Consider the following 17,849-nt stretch of genomic DNA (forward strand, 5'->3'; position numbering starts at 1 on the left):
ACAACTGAGGTTATTAAAAATAAAGCCTCTTAATCTCAGAAAATACAAATAATCCTTTATCACACAGCTCTGCATTTCTAGTTTCTATTCTTTAAAACTTTTTTTTAATGTTTATTTATTTTTGACAGAGAGAGACAGAGCATGAGCAGGGGAGGGGCAGAGAGAGAGGGAGACACAGAATCCAAGGCAGGCTCCAGGCTCCGAGCTGTTGGCACAGAGCCTGACACAGGGCTTGAACTCACAGATCATAAGATCATGACCTGAGCCAAAGTCGGACACGCAACCAACTGAACCACCCAGGCATCCCAACTATTTTCTATTCTTGAGGTTAGATTCTAGAGCCTAATATACCCAAACTAGTATTATATCTAGGTATCTACAGACAGAAACATCTTTTATCATGTCTGTAGCAGCCAATGCTACTGAAATCTTTTTAATTAGAGTCCAATCATACCTCCTCAATCGACATAAAGAAAAACAGAATATCAAGGCAGAGTTATAGGACTCTAAAAGACAAGTCCTAGGAAAAGTAATGCAGCCACTGCCCAAAGTGAGAATGAATAATATACTCATCGTCACACATTTTCAGGATGTATGTTCACAGAGTAATTTGGGAATAAATCCATTATTTCCTGGATACTAGAATGCTTAGCAGTTTGCTTTTTTACACTTTTTTTCCCCATTAGAAAGAATTTTGCTGGAAATGGATCTGGGGCTGCAGGGATTCCTCTTCACAGTTGTGGAACCGATGGTTATTCCAGGTTCCAGGTTGTTCCTAGTTGTTCCGACTGTTCCAGGAATGGTTGCTCCAAGACTGGCTGTTCCGGGTCTGGTTTCTCCATTTTGGAAGATTTCCAAAAGTGTTCATCAGGTATCCCCAGTGATAGGAATAGAAGCCTGTATATTCTGTAGTTTCTGAGCTGTTCTGAGTCACACTGTTGCTATTCTTTGGACAGTTGTTTTTCTGCCATCTCATACATTTCATTCTCCGGTTCTGGAACCAGGTCTTAAACTGCTTATAGCTAAGTTTCAGAATGTTGGCAAGTTCTTGCATCTGCTGGAGACTGAGGTATTTCTGTCTCTGAAATCTATCATTGAGTACATATAGCTGGGTCTGAGAGAACACTGTTTTGATCTTCTGTTTCTTGCCCTGGACCGTATCTTCCTTCTTCATTGTCCTCTCCTCTATGGAAGCAGGTAGTAGTTTTAGTCTGGGACTGGTGAAAGAATTGGGGCTGTCCTGAATAAGCAGATTCATGGAGGAAGGAAGATGAGAGATAGTCTCCATGTGAGGTGTCTCAACAGATGACATTTGCAAGGATGAATTAATTTTCTTCAGGTCCATAAATCTCAGGCGTTGGAGAAGAGTCCCTAGAATTGGTGCTTTGGGACAAGATGGGCATTGGGGCTGAGCTGGATCCACACTCCTGTTGCAAGGCCATTGTAATGCAAAAGGTAGCTACCTGGTAGTCCAGACTGGGTGGGGAACAGGAAAACTGGAGCCACAGAACCTTAGTTTGTCCACAGCTGAAGATTCTAATTTTAATAATCTTGTTAGGTCAGTTTATCAAGAATCCCGCACCCTGGTATCTGATCACCCTCCATATCTAATCAAGTTCCTCATCCCCCCATCCTCCAGGTGATATCTCATGATTGGCCTGCCTTCAGCAGACATCCTGTTAGGTCAGTATAGTAAGAACCTCTGTACTCTTGTCTCTTCTCAATCATTTTCCATCCACTGACTCTCATTCTACTCCTTGACTCAAATCCTTGCTTGTCCTTGCTGTATTTAGAATTGAGCCCAGTTCTATATGAAGTTTCATATCCTCTACTGTAATAGTTCCTGAATAAAATCTGTTTTGACTGCTTTACTGTCCAACTCTTGTACTTTTAGATGCTAGGTGTACTCATAATGGAGTGCTTAGCATTGGTTAGCAGACCTTTGGGGGAATAATTGATTCCATGGGCACCTTTGATTGACTTGGCTATTTTTATAAATCTGCAGGTGAAAACTGATAGCAATGCAAATGGTTTCTGTCTGAGATCAAGGCCAGAGATTCCTGTTTATATCAATACAAATAAAATTTGTCAAGAGATACCTCTGATTTTTCTCTAGTAAAAAAAAAAAAAAGAATTACCCCAAAGTAAAAATCATATCTTTAAACCTCACAGTTTATTACCTATCCTTAGGATATTAACCTGTCTGCCATCTGTTAGCAGTCTTTTCTCAACATTCCTTTGGTTGACTGATTATTTTTAAAACTCTTCAAAATCTCCTTTGAATTGGTTATAACATCATTTGCAGTTCCTCATTAATGAACTGAATAAAATTTTGACACATGTGCGTTTTCCAGGGCAGGGCTTTTCTGTGTTTGTTTATTGCTATATTTTCAGCGGACCCTCAATAAAGTCTCAGTGAATGAATGCATGAGTGAATGGTATATAGTCTGGAGCAGAGGAGTTGGGCTTTCCCTTTGGTTGCTAAAACACACTAGCTGTCTTTGCACTGTTGTGTTAATTGCCCACCTGAATTCTTTTTCTACTAGGTCTTACTTGAACTTCCCTGTTTGTCTCTTCATTGTCCACTTTTAGCAAGATTCCTGCTAAATAAGTTTAGCCAGAATCTCCCATCCTTGATATTGATTATCCTGGATATCTAATGCGGTTCCTCATCCTCTACTATCCCAATGTGAGATCTTATCATTCTGGCCTGCCTTCAGCGAGAATCTTGTCAGGCCATTTCAGATAGAATTCCCCCCTTAACCTTGATGATATTTTCTCCTACTAATTTTCTATCCACTGATCCCCACCTGGTTCCTTAGCTATAAAATTCACTTTTCTTTGTTGTAGTCTGAATTGAGTCCCATCTCTCTCCCACCCACTGCAAGACCCCATGGCAGCAGTACCTGCACCTATCATGATAATGGCCCTTAAGGTCTTCTTGGGGTTCCTAGGTGGCTCAGTTGGTTAAGCATCTGAGTTCAGCTCAGATCATGATCCTGTAGTTGGTGAGTTGGGAGCTCTGCGTCGGGCTCTGTGCTTACAACTCAGAGACTGGAGACTCTTCAGATTCTGTGTCTCTCTCTGCCCCTCCCTTGTTTGCACTCTGTCTCTATCTCTCTCAAACGTAAATAAACATAAAAAAAAAAGTCTTAGGGCGCCTGGGTGGCGCAGTCGGTTAAGCGTCCGACTTCAGCTCAGGTCACGATCTCACGGTCCGTGAGTTCGAGCCCCGCGTCGGGCCCTGGGCTCATCGATGGCTCAGAGCCTGGAGCCTGCTTCCGATTCTGTGTCTCCCTCTCTCTCTGCCCCTCCCCCGTTCATGCTCTGTCTCTCTCTGTCTCAAAAGTAAATAAACGTGAAAAAAAAATTAAAAAAAAAGTCTTCCTTACAGTACTTAAAAAAAAAAATATATATATATATATATTTTTTTTTCTTTAATAGAATGATCTTTTTCTTTAACACTGTTTCTCCTTTATCTCTAACCATGACTGTGAGACTTGGCGGAGGAGGAGGAGTGATCTTGAAGGATGGGTTTGGCAGGGACGATAGGGCAGAAATACCTAATAATAAAAACAACAGCATCAGCAATCACTTGCCACTTCCTCTTTGGCAAGTATATTTCCACGTGCTTTCCATGTATTAACTAGCAAGAGTTTCAGCAACGAAGGCCAGGGAGGAGTGGCAGGTCGCCGTGGTGGGCAACAGCCTGGCTCATGCTCTTTGCCTTTGCTACGTTTCCTGCCTTTGCTGAGTAGGACGCCTGCGCAGTGGTCACGAACCCCTCTAGTTTTCTAGTGAGATTGCATTTGCCCCTGGTTCGACTGGTTCGATTCCCTGCCGAGGAGATGGAGGTTAGACATTCCCAGGTCCAAAACAGACCAGGCATTGTTCAGAATTCCAGGCAAGCGGCAGGCAGGAAGATTGTCTGCAGCCTGGGTGTTGCGGGACGGGGCAGCGCCACAGGCCCAGACAGGAAGTGGACTCTACATGGGCAACGATCTCTCCGGGTGTCAGGATGGCCGAGTGGTCTAAGGCGCCAGACTCAAGGTGCTCACCTTCCCTGCGGGCGTTCTGGTCTCTGAATAGAGGCGTGGGTTCGAATCCCACTTCTGACACATGCGTTTTGTTTCCTTCCTTAAAGGACCCCAACACCTTCCCAGTGACTGCTGGAGGTTTCTTTTCTGAGAAAGCAGTAGTACTCTGACTCTCACATCGCCGCTGTCCTCCTCCGGTTTTCCGGATCTGCGGTGGCGGAAGGGCTGCTATTATGCGAGGGAGAAAGTTTAATCGCTTGAAAAGTATCCAATCATACTCATGCTCCCAACTTACGTCATACATCACATATTTAGTATAGCCTATTGCAAATGTCTCTGCTAGGTGTTCCCTGGTGGTCTAGTGGTTAGGATTCGGCGCTCTCACCGCCGCGGCCCGGGTTCGATTCCCGGTCAGGGAAAGTTCTTTTTTTCTTTCAACTTCGCTGTATACCAGGTGACTCTTTTGGCCAAAAGTCATTATGAGAAGTGAAAGTTACTACGGTTAATGAGCGAAGACTGTGTATGGCATTGTTCTCCTATACTTAGAGATGCAGGTAGCAATAAATGATACTGCCATATTCCTGGGGTTAAAAAGTCCCTCTAGCTGTCCAAAAGGCCTTTAGAACGGTACATGTAACATAGAGGAGCTGTTCAGGAGGCTCTTAGCTCCTCACAACAACTCAGGCAATTGTTGCTATGGAAGGAAGTCTGGTAATTCTCTCCTGTTCCAACATCTTTTAATTTTGAAAATATGGTGAATAATTAAAATAATGAGACAATAAACACCGGTGTTCTATGTAAATACGTTGGTTAATATTTTGCTGCATTCTTTTTTTCTCTATTGCATCCCCAGCCTTCCGACCATGTGAAAGTTGTAGACATCATTAGGCTATTCAAAGTCACACCTAAGAAAGTCAATATTAACATATCATCATATGCCAGTTCACATTCAAATTTACCCCAGTTGTCCCCAAAATATCTTTTATAGCTTCTTTTTAAAAGTTTTATTCTAGAAATTTTCATTGCCCAATTTTCTATTGTAATGCCTGTGGAAAAATATATTTTAATAATAAAAACATTTATGGGAACCTAGGTGGCTCAGTCGGTTAAGTGTCTGACTTTGGCTCAGGTCATGATCTCTCCATTAGTGGGTTTGAACCCCGTGTGGGGCTCTGTGCTGACAGCTCCAAGCCTAGAGTCTGCTTCAGGTTCTGTGTCTCCCTCTCTCTGCCCCTCCCAGCTTGTACTCTGTCTCTCTTTCAAAAATGAATAAACATTAAAATTTTTTTAAACATTTAAATCACATTTAAAGTCTATCTTCTTAAAGTCTGTATAATATTCTGAGCCTCCATGCCTAATTTATTGTTTATAAAAGTATTCATTTCTCCTTGGGCATCTGTCTAGACCTCCAGGCCAGGGCTGCACTAGGATACCTCTATTTCCCTGTTATTTAGAACCTGGCTTCCCAGACAGCCCCAAACCTTGGACGAATAATTTTACCTTTGCTTTACTGTGCTCTAGTAGTTGGTTTTGTTTTGTTGTGTTGTGTTGTGTTGTGTTGTGTTGTGTTGTGTCGTGTCTTGTCTTGTTTTGTTTTTGTTTTTGCTTTTGTTTTTGTTTTGTAATTTAGCCCAGTATGGAACAAGGCACAGTAAATGATGGCTAGGTTAGTGGTCACGTTGAAGGCAAGTTGTTTACCCTCTCTAAACATTAGTTTTCTAATGGTAAAACTGGTCAAAGGATGAAGATGAAAGAGAATGAAATTCTATCTAACCTGTGAGTTTCATTTTAAAACTTTTCCTCATCTTCAAAAGGAAATGGAAGGGATCCAAACATATCTAAGAAAAAAGGAAAAAGAAAGTGGAAAGGACATACATCTAAATGTAAATTTTATGATTTTTTCAAATAATTTTCTGTAAGTGGTAAGATTATGAAAATCCTTAATTTTCTTTGTTGTAATTTTATGCATATACTAATTTTTCTTTTTAAAAAAAAAATTTAATGTTTATTCATTTTTGAGAGAGAGAGAGAGAGAGAGAGAGAGTCGGAGCGCAAGTGGGACAGAGGCAGAGAGACAGGTAGACCCAGAACCCGAAGCAGGCTTCAGGCTCCGAGCTGTTAGCATAGAACCTGACACAGGGCTTAAATCCATGAATTGTGAAACCATGACCTGAGCCAATGTCAGAGGCCCAAATGACTGAGCCACCCAGGTGCCCCAATATGCTAATTTTTGTACCAAGGGTATATAAAATTTATTAGTAGATGAACACACTTTATTTGAGAAACTGCTCACATTTTACACAGAAACCAGCTCAAAATGAGTCACAGATTTATTTATTTATTTACTTACTTACTTATTTGAATCACAGACTTAAATATTACATATAAAACTATAATATAACATATTACATATAATATAATACATATAAAGCTTTATAGCTGGAGAACATCCTCAGGACTTAGAGCTTAGTGAAGAGTTCTTAGAAATGACAGCAAAAGTGTAATCTATAAAAGAAAGCATCATTTTTTTAAATGTTTATTTATTTTTGAAAGGAAGAGAGGCAGAGCATGGGTGGGGAGGGGCAGAGAGAGAGGGAGACCAAGAATCCAAAGCAGGCCCAAGGCTCTGCACTGTAAACACAAAGCCCTACACACGGCTCAGGCTAACGAACTGTGAGATCCTGACATGAGCTGAAGTTTGATGCTTAACCATCTGAGCCACCCAGGTTCCCCAAGAAAACATCATTAAATCAGACCTTGTCAAAATTAAAAATTCATTCTTCAGAAGACCTTGTTAACAGGATAAGATACAGACTGAAAAAATATTTGCAAACCACGTATCTTTGAAATATTTTTTTTGTATTTACCCATGTAGTTACCTTTATTTCTTTGTACATATTCAAGCGACCATAAAGCGCCCTTTCATTTCATCAAAAGGAATTTTATTAGCACTTTTGTAGGGAAGATCTACAAACATTAAAAGTCCTCAGGATGTGTGTGTATGGAAATAAGTGTTTTTCATTTTGAAGAATAGTTTGCCAGCTATAGTATTCTTGGGTGAAAAATCTTTTTTAGGCACTTTGCATACATTATCTCACTGCACTTGACTATCATTTCTGATGAGAAATCTGCTATTATTGTAAGTGATAATCATATATTAGTTGCATATATTAGTTGCTTCTCTTTTGCAGCTTTCTGTAGTCTCTGTTTTTGGCTTATCACGGTTTGATTATAATGTGTCTAACTGTGAGTGTCTGTACTTTATCCTGTTTACAGATCATTGATTTTTTCTGATGTGTAGATTCATGTCATTCACCAGTTTGGAAAGTGTTCAGCCATTAGTTTTTCTTTTTTTTTTTTTTTTTTAAATTTTTTTTTAACGTTTATTTATTTTTGAGACAGGGAGAGACAGAGCATGAACAGGGGAGGGTCAGAGAGAGAGGGAGACACAGAATCTGAAACAGGCTCCAGGCTCTGAGCTGTCAGCACAGAGCCCAACACCGGGCTTGAACTCACGAATCGCGTGACCATGACCTGAGGCGAAGCCGGAGGCTCAACCGACTGAGCCACCCAGGCGCCCCAATTTTTCAAATGTTGTTTCTATTCTTTCCTCATTCTTGTAACCGTCTGAACTCCCATTCATTATGTTTAATATGCTTAATTGGTTGGTGTTCTGCTTTCTGAGATTATTTATTTCTCTCTTTTCTGTTTGAGAATTTATAATTGATTGTTTTCTCTTCAGTTTTACTGGTTCTTTCTTTTGCCTGCTCAAATCTGTTGATGAAGCACCCTAGTAAATTTAAACTCCATAAATTCTACTTAATTTCATTAAAAAAATTCAATACATTGATATCTATTTGATGATGCTTCATTATTTAGATTTACTTTAGTTGTGTGTCTACCTATGACTTCCTTAAGCTATTTAAGCATGTGTTTTGAACTTTATTTATTTAAATTCAAGTTAGTCAATATACAGTGTAAACTGGTTTTAAGAGTATAACCCAGTGATTCATCACCTACACACAACCCCTAGTGCCCATCCCAATAAGTGCTCTCCCCAATGCCCAAACCCACACAGCCCATCCATCCCCCCACCCATCTCCCGTCCAGCAACCCCCAACCCTTTCTCAGTATTCAAGAGTGTCTTATGGTTTGCTCCTTCTCTGTTGTTATCTTATTTTTCCTTCCCTTCCCATATTTTCATCTGTTTTATTTCTTAAATTCCACATATGAGTGAAATCATGTGATATTTGTCTTTCTCTGGTTGACTTATTTCACTTAGTGTAATACACTCTAGTTCCATCCACATTGTTGGAAATGGCAAGATTTCATTTTCTTTAATCTCTGAGTAACATTCCATTATAGATACACGCATACACATACTACATCTTTATTCATTCATTGGTTGATGAACATTGGGCTTTTTAAATAATTTGGCTATTGTTGATAGCACTGCTATAAACACTAGGGGGCATGTACCCACCCCCCCACCCCCCCCAATCAGCATTTTTGTATCCTTTGGATAAATACCTAGTAGCACAATTGCTGGCTTGGGATGAGGTTTTTTTTGGAGTGGTGGGGGTCTGGAGCCAACAACCAAGATCTTTCTTGACATATCTTTGGCGCAAAAAAAGGTGATTTTATTAAAGAACAGGGACAGGACCTATGGGCAGGAAGAGTTGCCCCAGGACCATGAGGAATGACTAGTTATATATTTGGGAGTTGAGGGAGATAAAATCCAAGGAAAATTTCCAAAGGAGATTTTACATGCTAAAGACTCACAGGATACTGGAGGCCCAGCCATTCTCAAGATAAGGTTTTTCCTTCTAGCAAAGCATTAACGTTAAGACAGTAGGTGGTTTCTACAGAAATGTTATACTCTGCCAGCCTCAAGTATTTGTCAATGGGCTGCAGATCATAAGGAAATTTTTTATCTGCCATTTCCTTCTGCCTTTGTTTCCCACATCAGGTTGTAGGGCAGTTCTATTTTTTTAAATTTGTTTTACTGTTCATTTTTGAGAGACAGAGAGAGAAAACGAGTGGGGGAGAGGCAGAGAGAGAGGGAGACAAAGAATCCAAAGTAGGCTCCAGGCTCTGAGATGTCAGCACAGAGCCCCAAGCAGGGCTCAAACCCTCAAACTGTGAGATCATGATCTGAGCTGAAGTCAGATGCTCAACTGACTGAGCCACCCAGGTGCCCCTATTTTTAATTTTTTGAGGAACCTCCATACTGTTTTCCAGAGTGGCTGCACCAGTTTGCATTCCCACCAGCAGTGCAAAAGCATTCCTCTTTCTCTGCATCCTCGCCAACATCTGTTTGTTTACTGAATTGTTAATTTTAGCCCATCTGATAGGTATGAGGTGGTATCTCATTGTGGTTTTGGTTTGTATTTCCCTGATGATGAGTAATGTTGAGCATCTTCTCATGTGTCTCTTAGCCATCTGAATGTCTTTGGAAAAGTATCTATGTGCCCATTTCTTCATTGTATTATTTGTTTTATGGGCATTGAGTTTGATAAGTTCTTTATAAATTTTTGATAGTAACCCCTTATCAGATATGTCATTTGCAAATATCTTCTCCCTTTCCATTGGTTGCCTTTTAGTTTTGTTGATTGTTTCCATCACTGTGCAGAAGCTCTTTATCTTGATGAGTTCCCAAAAGTTAATTTTTGCTTTTGTTTCCCTTGCCTCTGAAGATATGTCTAGTAAGCAGTTTCTGTGTCCCAGGGCAAAGAGGTTGCTGCCTATTTTCTCCTGTAGGATTTTGATGGTTTCCTGTCTTACGTTAGGTCTTTCATCTATTTTGAATTATTTTTGTGTATTGTGTAAGAAAGTGGTCCATTTTCATTCTTTTCCATGTCTCTGTCCAGTCTTCCCAGCACCATCTGCTGAAGAGTCTGCCTTTTTTCCATTGGATATTTTTTCCTGCTTTGTCAAAGATTTGTTGACCATACATTTGTGGGTCCATTTATGGGTTCTCTATTCTGTTCCATTGACCTGTGTGCCTGTTTTTATGCCAGTAACATACTGTCTGATTACAGCTTTGTAATACAGTTGAAGTCTGGAATTGTGATGCTTCCAGTTTTGGTTTTCTTTTTCAACATTACTTTGGCTATCCAGGGTCTTTTCTAGTTCTATACAAATTTTAGAATTTTTGTTGTTTTTGTTGTTGTTCTAGCACTATGAAGAATGTTGGTGTTATTTTGATAAGGATTGTATTGAATGTGGAGATTGCTTTGGGTAGTAGCGACATTCTAATAATATTTGTTCTTCTGATCCAAGAGCATGGGATGTTTTTCCATTTCTTTGTGTCTTCAATTTTTTTCTTAAGCTTTCTATAGTTTTCAGCGTCCAGATCTTTTACCTGAATGGTTATGTTCATTCCTACTTATGGTTTTTGATTGAATTGTAAATGGGATAGATTCCCTGGCTTCTCTTTCTGGTGCTTCATTATTGGTGTATAGAAATGCAACCAATTTCTGTATGTGGATTTTATATCCTGAAATTTTGCTGAATTTATGTATCAGTTCTTGCAGGTTTTTTTGGTCAAGTCTTTTGGGTTTTCCACATAGAGTATCATGTCATCTAAGAAGAGTGAATGTTTGACTTCTTTGCCAATTTGTATGCCTTTTCTTTCTTTTTGTTGTCTGATTGTTGAGGCTGGGACTTGCAGTACAATGTTGAACAACAGTGGTGAGCGTGGACATCCCTGTCATGTTCCTGACCTTAGGGGGAAAGCTCTCCGTTTTTCCCCACTGAGGATGATAGTCACTTTGGGTCTTTCAGATATGGCCTTTATAATGTTGAGGTATGTTCCTTCTCTCCCTACTGTGAAGGTTTTTATCAAGAATGGATGCTGTATTTTGTCAAATGCTTTTCTGCATCTATTGAGAGCATCATATGGTTCTTATCTCTTTTTTTTAATTGATGAGGTGGATCCCATTGATTGATTTGCAAATATTGAACCAGCTCTGCAGTCCAGGAATGTATCCCACTTGATCATGGTGAATAATTCTTTAATGTACTGATGAATTTGATTTGTTAGTATATTGTTGAGAATTATTGCATCCAAGATTTATTAAGGATATTGGCCTGTAATTCTCCTTTTTATGTGGTCTTTGTCTGTTTTTGGGATCCAAGTAATGCTGGCTTCATACCTGAGTTTGGAAGATTTCCTTCCATTTCTATTTTTTGAAACAGTTTGAGAAGAATAAGTATTAACTCTTCTTTAAATGTCTGGTAGAATTCCACTGGGAAGCCAAGTGGCCCAAGACTCTTGCTTGTTCAGAGATTTTTGATTACCGATTCAATATCTTTGCAGGTTATGGGTCTGTTCAAATTTTCAGTTTCTTCTTGTTTCAGTTTTGGTAGTTTGTATGTTTCTAGGAATTTGTTCATTTCTTCCAGATTTCCCAGTTTGTTTGCATATAATTTTCCATAGAATTCTCTTAAAATTGTTTGTATTTCTGTGGTGTTGGTTGTTATCTCTCCTCTTTCAGTTGTGATTTTATATATTTGAGTCCTTCTATTTTCTTTTTGATAAGTCTGGCTAGGGGTTTATCGATGTTGTTAGTTCTTTCAAAGGACCAGCTCTGACTCATTGATCTGTTCTACTTTTTTTTTTTGCTGTTTTTGTTTGTTTCTCTCTAGTTTATTTCTTCCCTAACCTTTATTATTTCCCCTTTTCTGCTAGCTTTAAGCTTTATTTGCTGTTCCTTTTCTAGCTACTTTAGGTGTAATGTCAAATTGTATTTAAGACCTCTCTTTTTTTTCTTTCTTTTTTCCCTCTTTATTCTCAAATTGATTGTTAATGAGAACACACATGGAGCAGATTAATAATAGTATTCACAATATTGTGGCCATCAGGGTCCTTTTTTTTCTTTTTTGCATTCAGAGTCCTTTCCAAAAGGAAACATGCTCCCTGGCATTCTATATTATTCTTAATTTTCAGGTGAAAAAATGAAACAGAGTAACATATAAACACTGGGGATTGCAGTTTTAAAAACAAGACAAAAATTCAGATATTCTTGCTTTAATTCTTCTCTGTATTACCACAGTAAAATATTTATCAAAGTCCAAGAGATTACTGATATGCAATAATGACCAATGACTTTACATTAATGGAGCTATGAAATAATAAATTCATCAGTGAAGTAATTGGGTAAAAGTTCAAATGGAAAAGGGTAGGAATCACTATTCTCTTTATACAGTACTGAAACAATAATAACATTCAAACACAAGGAAGTCCTAAGTAATATTAAATAGTAATTTATAACAGTGAAATGCTGTAACATCTTGAAGTACCTTCTGAATGACCAAAACAGATGAAATTTTGTTCAGTGTAACTTTAGTTTTTTACACAGAACTATGTATTTTTAAAAACTGACAACCCATGTCAGATATACACAAAAACCTTAACAGACTAGAATGCTCAATAAGTAGAGATCTACATTGCTTCATTGCTATGGATTAATGAGCTTATAATTCAATGAAACCCTTTTAACAAATTCTAGTCTGCCAAATGGCATGTTCAAATAGTTTGGTCCTATTAGTTTTATTAACAAAAATCCCAGATTCCTTTATAAGGTGTTTAATTCCTCTTATGATCACCTTTAAAGAGCCTGACTTGGTTTTTGTCTAGGTGAATCAAAGTGTGACCCTCCAGTCCCCAGTCTGTGGGTTCTTCATGACTCTCAGTTCAGTGCAACTCAACACAGTGACCCTCCCATGAGTTTTCCATTGGATATTTTACAGCAATTTTAATATTTTCCACAGAGTATCCTGTCTTTCCCTAGGCTTTTGTCAAATTAATAATGGCATGTGGTGTTCCTTAGCATAACCTGCCAAAATGTGATAATTTCCTTGGAAGAAAAGCCATGAGCTGCAATCACACATTTGAGTTGACAGACATCCAAATGGATCCTATATAAAAAGAAAATGTTTGTGTCTTCTGGAATACGGATGTCCATGCTTAATAAATTCAAACAGATCCCAACATAAACGTTTTCAAACTTGATGGTGTTATGTGACTCATCATTTGATAGATTCTTGACACCGAATATCTGGACATTATGGAACCCAATCCAGTGCAGTAGGGAAGAAACACCTAGAAGGGATACTTTTGGTACGAAATATGGGCTTTTTGGTAAAATCCTCTATAGGAATAGTTATCGATTATAGGATAACCTGTGAAAAACTTCTCTGAATGGTTTACATTTAAAAGATACTTCACCAAGTTGCCAGTATTGATGAAAACATCAGTGTCTGTCTTCATGATGTATTTGGAATTAGGGCAAAACTCAGTTACCCACCTGTATCTAAAAAAATCTTGTCGTATTATGTCACCTTAAAGAATGTGCTCATCCTCCAAGGACAATGCTAACACTTTGTCTTCCTTTTCGGCCAGCTGGCCTAGTAAGAAAAAGGTAAGAACCTTATATCCCCACCAAGATTCTTTTTTCACCACAAGTAACTAATGGCCTGTCTGGCTTTCACATTTGAAGGGTGTGAAGTCACCAGAATGATAAGAAGTGGGTTTTGAGTAGAGTAGTTTGAATGCTTTCGAAGTGTGAAGAAAAAGTCTTGTCTGTAAATTGGCTCATATTCATAGAAGTACATCCAATTAACACGTTCTATCACATTGTAGGGGGGCAGGCTGAAGTACCACATCACAAGGAAACTCAGGAGGGACAGCAGCAGGAGGCTCCATTTGAGGGATCTCAGTGACATCCTACTCGGAAGAGTGGTCAAGAGAGCCAGGGCCATCCACAGCAGCTCAGAAGCATACGAGCCTCAGGTTCAGCAACATGTCCAAATAAACCAAGGGTCTTTCTCAGCTGTGTGATCGGATATGAATTCTAGCAAATCTTGCACAGCCAGCTCCTGGAAAAACCTCCTTCTTGATTTATTTATTCTGATCTGGTGAAGATCTGATGAAAGATCTTCAATTTCACCAACTGAACAGTTACTAGTATGTAGTAGTCAAAAATAATTCTTGAAATTTCTACTAAAAGAGATTCTCAACTTGGCTTAAAATTCTGCCATTATACTGCTTATAAGAGGCATGCCCACAGAATTTCAGATGAGACTAAAGCACTAGCTTTTTTAGTTTTTCTTCTGATTTCCATATTCCATGCTTTAATTAAAACATTTGCTGTGAACCCCCAAGTGCAGCGCTAACTCTGCTCCAACACAGGTGGGTGGCTGATGTTGCCCTGCTAGCACACACAGCCTCCCGCCATATTTAAGACCTTTTTTGCTTGACATAGGCTTGAACTGCAATATACTTTCCTCTTTGCTGTGTCCCAAAGGGCTTGGACTATTATGTTTTCATATTCATTGGCTTCCATTTATTTTTTCAATTTTTTATCTAAATTCCTGGTTAACCACTCATTCTTTAATAGATGTTCTCTAATCTCCATGTATTTGAGGGCTTTCCAAACTTTTTCTTGTGGTTGACTTCAATTACATGGCTTTGTGATCTGAAAATATGCATGTACTATCTTAATCTTTTTGTACCTCTTGAGGGCTGATTTATGACTCAGTATATGATCTATTCTGGACAATGTTCCATGTGCACTTGAGAAGAATGTGCAATCTGCTGCTTTAGGATGAAATGTTCTGAATATATCTGTTAAGTCTGTCTGGTCCAGTATGTCTTTCAAAGCTATTGTTTCTTTGTTGATATTCTGCTTAGATAATGTGTCCATTGTTGCAAGTGAATATTAAAGTCTCCTACTATAATGGTATTATTATCAATGAATTTCTTCATGTTTGTGAATAATTGATTCATAAAATTGGGTGCTCAAGTTGGGGTATAAATATTTACAATTGTCAGATCTCCTTGATTGGTAGACCCATTGATTATGATATAATGCTCTTCTTTATCTTGTTACAGTCTTTGTTTTAAAATCTAATTTGTAGATATAAAAATGGTTGTTCTGGTTTTCTTTTGACATCCATTAGAATTATAGACAGTTCTCTATCCTCTCACCTTCAATCTTCAGGTGTCTTTAGGTCCAAAAAGAATCTTTTGTAAGCAGCATATAGATGGATATTGTTTTTTTTTTTTAATCCATTTTGATACCCTGTGTCTTTTGATTGGTACATTTAGTCCATTTACATTCAGAGAGATTACTGAAAGATGTGAATTTAGTGCCATTGTGTTACCAATAGAATTGGTGTTTTGGTGATGTTCTCTGTCTAGTACCTTGTAGTCTTTGTTACTTTGGTATTCTTTTTTTTTTTCTTTTCTCCATTCAGATAGTTCCCCTTAAAATTTCTTGTGGGGCTAGTTTAGTGGTCACAAAGTCCTTTAGTTTTTGTTTGTCTGTGAAACTTTTTATCTCTTTTTCTATTCTGAATGACAGCTTTGCTGGATAAAGAATTGTTGGCTGCATAGTTTTTCCAATCAACACATTGAATATTTCTTGCCACTCTCTTCTGGCCTCCAAGTTTCAGTGGACAGGTCTGCTACCTACCTTATGTGTGTTCCCTTGTACATTAAGGACCCTTTTTACTTAGATACTTTCAGAATTCTCTATTTTTATATTTTGTAAGTTTCACTATAATATGCCATTCTGTTTACCTGCTTTTGTTGTTTTTGATGGGAGTTCTCTGTGCCTTGTGGACTTGAATGCCTGTTTTCTTTCCCAGATAAGGGAAGTTCTCAGGTATAATTTGTTCAAATAAACCTTCTGTCTCCTTATCCTGTTCTTATTTTTCTGGGAATCCTATGACATGGATATTGTTTTGTTTTATGGAATCACTAAATTCTCCGTGTCTCTCCTCATGATTTAATACTTTCTGTCTTTTTTCAGCTTCATTATTTTCCATAATTTTATCTTCTATATCGCTTATTTTTTCTTCTGTTTCTTCAGTCCTCATTGTTATTATATTCCGTTGATTTTGCATCTTTGTTATAGCATTTTTTATTTCAGTCTGACTAGTTTTTAGGTCTTTGTTATCTGCATCAAGGGTTTCTCTTGTGTCTCCTATGTTTTCTTCAAGTCAGCTTGTAGTCTTATGACTGTTTTTCTAAAATCTTGTTCGGGTATATTGCTTATAAATGTTTTGAACAAGTCCCTGGCTGTGATTTCTTCTTGACCTTTCTTTTCGGGAAATTTTTTTCATCTTGTCATTTTGGCTACATTTCTGTCTTTTGTGTGTTTTAAAAGTTTGTTATGTTTCCTGAACATGAGAGCAATACTATATTAAAAAGGGATCATACACTGTCCAGGGCCTAGCACTTCAGGAAGTGTTTCTGGTGTATTCTGTGTGAACTCTGTTGTTGCATTTTGGCTGCTCTTTCCCATTGACAGTCCTCTGTAATACTCTTTTTTTCTTGCAGTGGGGAGTGTTTGGACCTTTAACTAAGTGTGCTTGATTTGCTTGTTAAAATAAGCCTGGGAAAAAAACCCAAAACCTTGATTCAAAAAAAGGAAAAAGAAAAAAAAGGAAAGGAAAGGCAAAAACAGCAACAACAAAAACTAACATAGAATCAAAAAACTTTAAAGCTAACTCCAGAGGAAAAAGAAAGAAAGAAATAGAAAAAAAAAGAAGAAAAAAAGAAAAAAGGAAAAGAATAAAGAAGCCTGATCAAAAAAAAAGAGAGAAAAAGAAATGAAAAAAAAAACAAAACACACCAGAAACTATGAGCCTGATTCCAAAAGAATGAAAGAAGAAATAAATAAAAAAAGAAAGGCAAGCCTGGTCTTATTTCTACCAGAACTGCAGGTGTCATTTGGAAGCACCTGATTTCCAGTGCACTTGGTGCTAGTGGGGTGCTGGCTGTGCATTTCTTCTGGAGGAGGCCCACTATATTGGCTCAGAGTCAGTCTTGTCCTATGAAATAAGCAGTTCCAGGCATAGGAGGTAGGGTTTGGTGTTAGAGGTTCTGCTTCCACTGGGGGCCATTGTGTTACTTTCTGAAGTCCTACCATTTTGGTATTGGGGGCAAATGGTGCCACTTCATTTCTCATCCCAGTACAGAGGATCTCATACCCCCCACTATTCAGGGAGCCTTCAAGAATAGTGAGGGAAATTAGCTCACCCTGTGCCACAATTCTTCTGTGTTGTTTCTTTGGAGTGTGGCTGGGATTCATAACTTGGAGTTTTAATGGACCTGGCACCACATGGACCCGCCCACCTTCTGTGGAGTAGATACACTGTGCCTCATATCCTTTGTCCTAGAAAAACATTCCCATGCCCACACAGTGTGCAAAATCTATGGTGTAGCAGAGTGAAAAGCAGCAAAGGTTATATTCTCTCTGGGTGCACCTCTGTCCCCTGTTAATGAAAGGCCTTTTGCTGAAGCCTGCAGAGTCTTTTGTCCTTGGGGAGGCAATATATCCTCTTCCAAATGTGTCCAGAAAGGGGAAAGTACTCTCCCAATGCACAGGGGAGGTTTCTGCACCATACTATGGAACCCAGGGCCAGCTCCCTCTTCCTCTGAGCATGGTCTGCTCCTGAGAAAGTCACACCCATCCAAAACTTCAAGGTTTGCTCTCCAAACACTGTTTGCCAAAAAAACAAAAACAAAAACAAAAACACAAAAAAACAAAAAGAAAAACAAAACCCATGCAACACTCAGTACTTCTTGCTTACCAGTCTGTGGTCCAGACAGGTTTTCCTCTTGTGTGAATGCTGATACTGCAGTCTATTAACCCCTCTTTGTTTCTTTCCCTTTTGTCTCTCCATGGAAAGGGTTCCCTCCCCTCTGTGGCACTGCAATTTTTCTCTCTTCCACTTCACTTCCACATACCTGGCAACTGCCACACTGTGTCCCTCCAACTGTGGAGATCCTTCTGCCTC

At 38.7% G+C, this 17,849-nt stretch overlaps 1 protein-coding gene, 2 non-coding genes and 1 pseudogene across 3 annotated transcripts; 2 read left to right on the forward strand and 2 right to left on the reverse strand.

Annotated features, from left to right (window-relative positions):
- Positions 1 to 582: 582 nt before the first annotated feature.
- Positions 583 to 1,528, reverse strand: LOC122469542 (homeobox protein NANOG-like). The gene is given in 2 exon segments (XM_043557060.1): positions 583 to 1,327; positions 1,329 to 1,528. Coding segments are annotated over 2 exon segments (666 nt in total). The 5' UTR covers positions 1,443 to 1,528; the 3' UTR covers positions 583 to 775.
- Positions 1,529 to 4,012: 2,484 nt separating this feature from the next.
- TRNAL-CAA lies at positions 4,013 to 4,118 on the forward strand. The gene is made up of 2 exons: positions 4,013 to 4,050; positions 4,073 to 4,118. It is a non-coding gene; the product is annotated as a tRNA-Leu (tRNA).
- A 266-nt stretch (positions 4,119 to 4,384) lies between these two features.
- On the forward strand, positions 4,385 to 4,456 carry TRNAE-CUC. The gene has a single exon. It is a non-coding gene; the product is annotated as a tRNA-Glu (tRNA).
- An 8,175-nt stretch (positions 4,457 to 12,631) lies between these two features.
- LOC122469616 lies at positions 12,632 to 14,186 on the reverse strand (annotated as a pseudogene).
- Positions 14,187 to 17,849: the final 3,663 nt, after the last annotated feature.

This window comes from Prionailurus bengalensis, chromosome A1 (assembly GCF_016509475.1).
Source record: "Prionailurus bengalensis isolate Pbe53 chromosome A1, Fcat_Pben_1.1_paternal_pri, whole genome shotgun sequence".
Taxonomy (NCBI): Eukaryota; Metazoa; Chordata; class Mammalia; order Carnivora; family Felidae; genus Prionailurus; species Prionailurus bengalensis.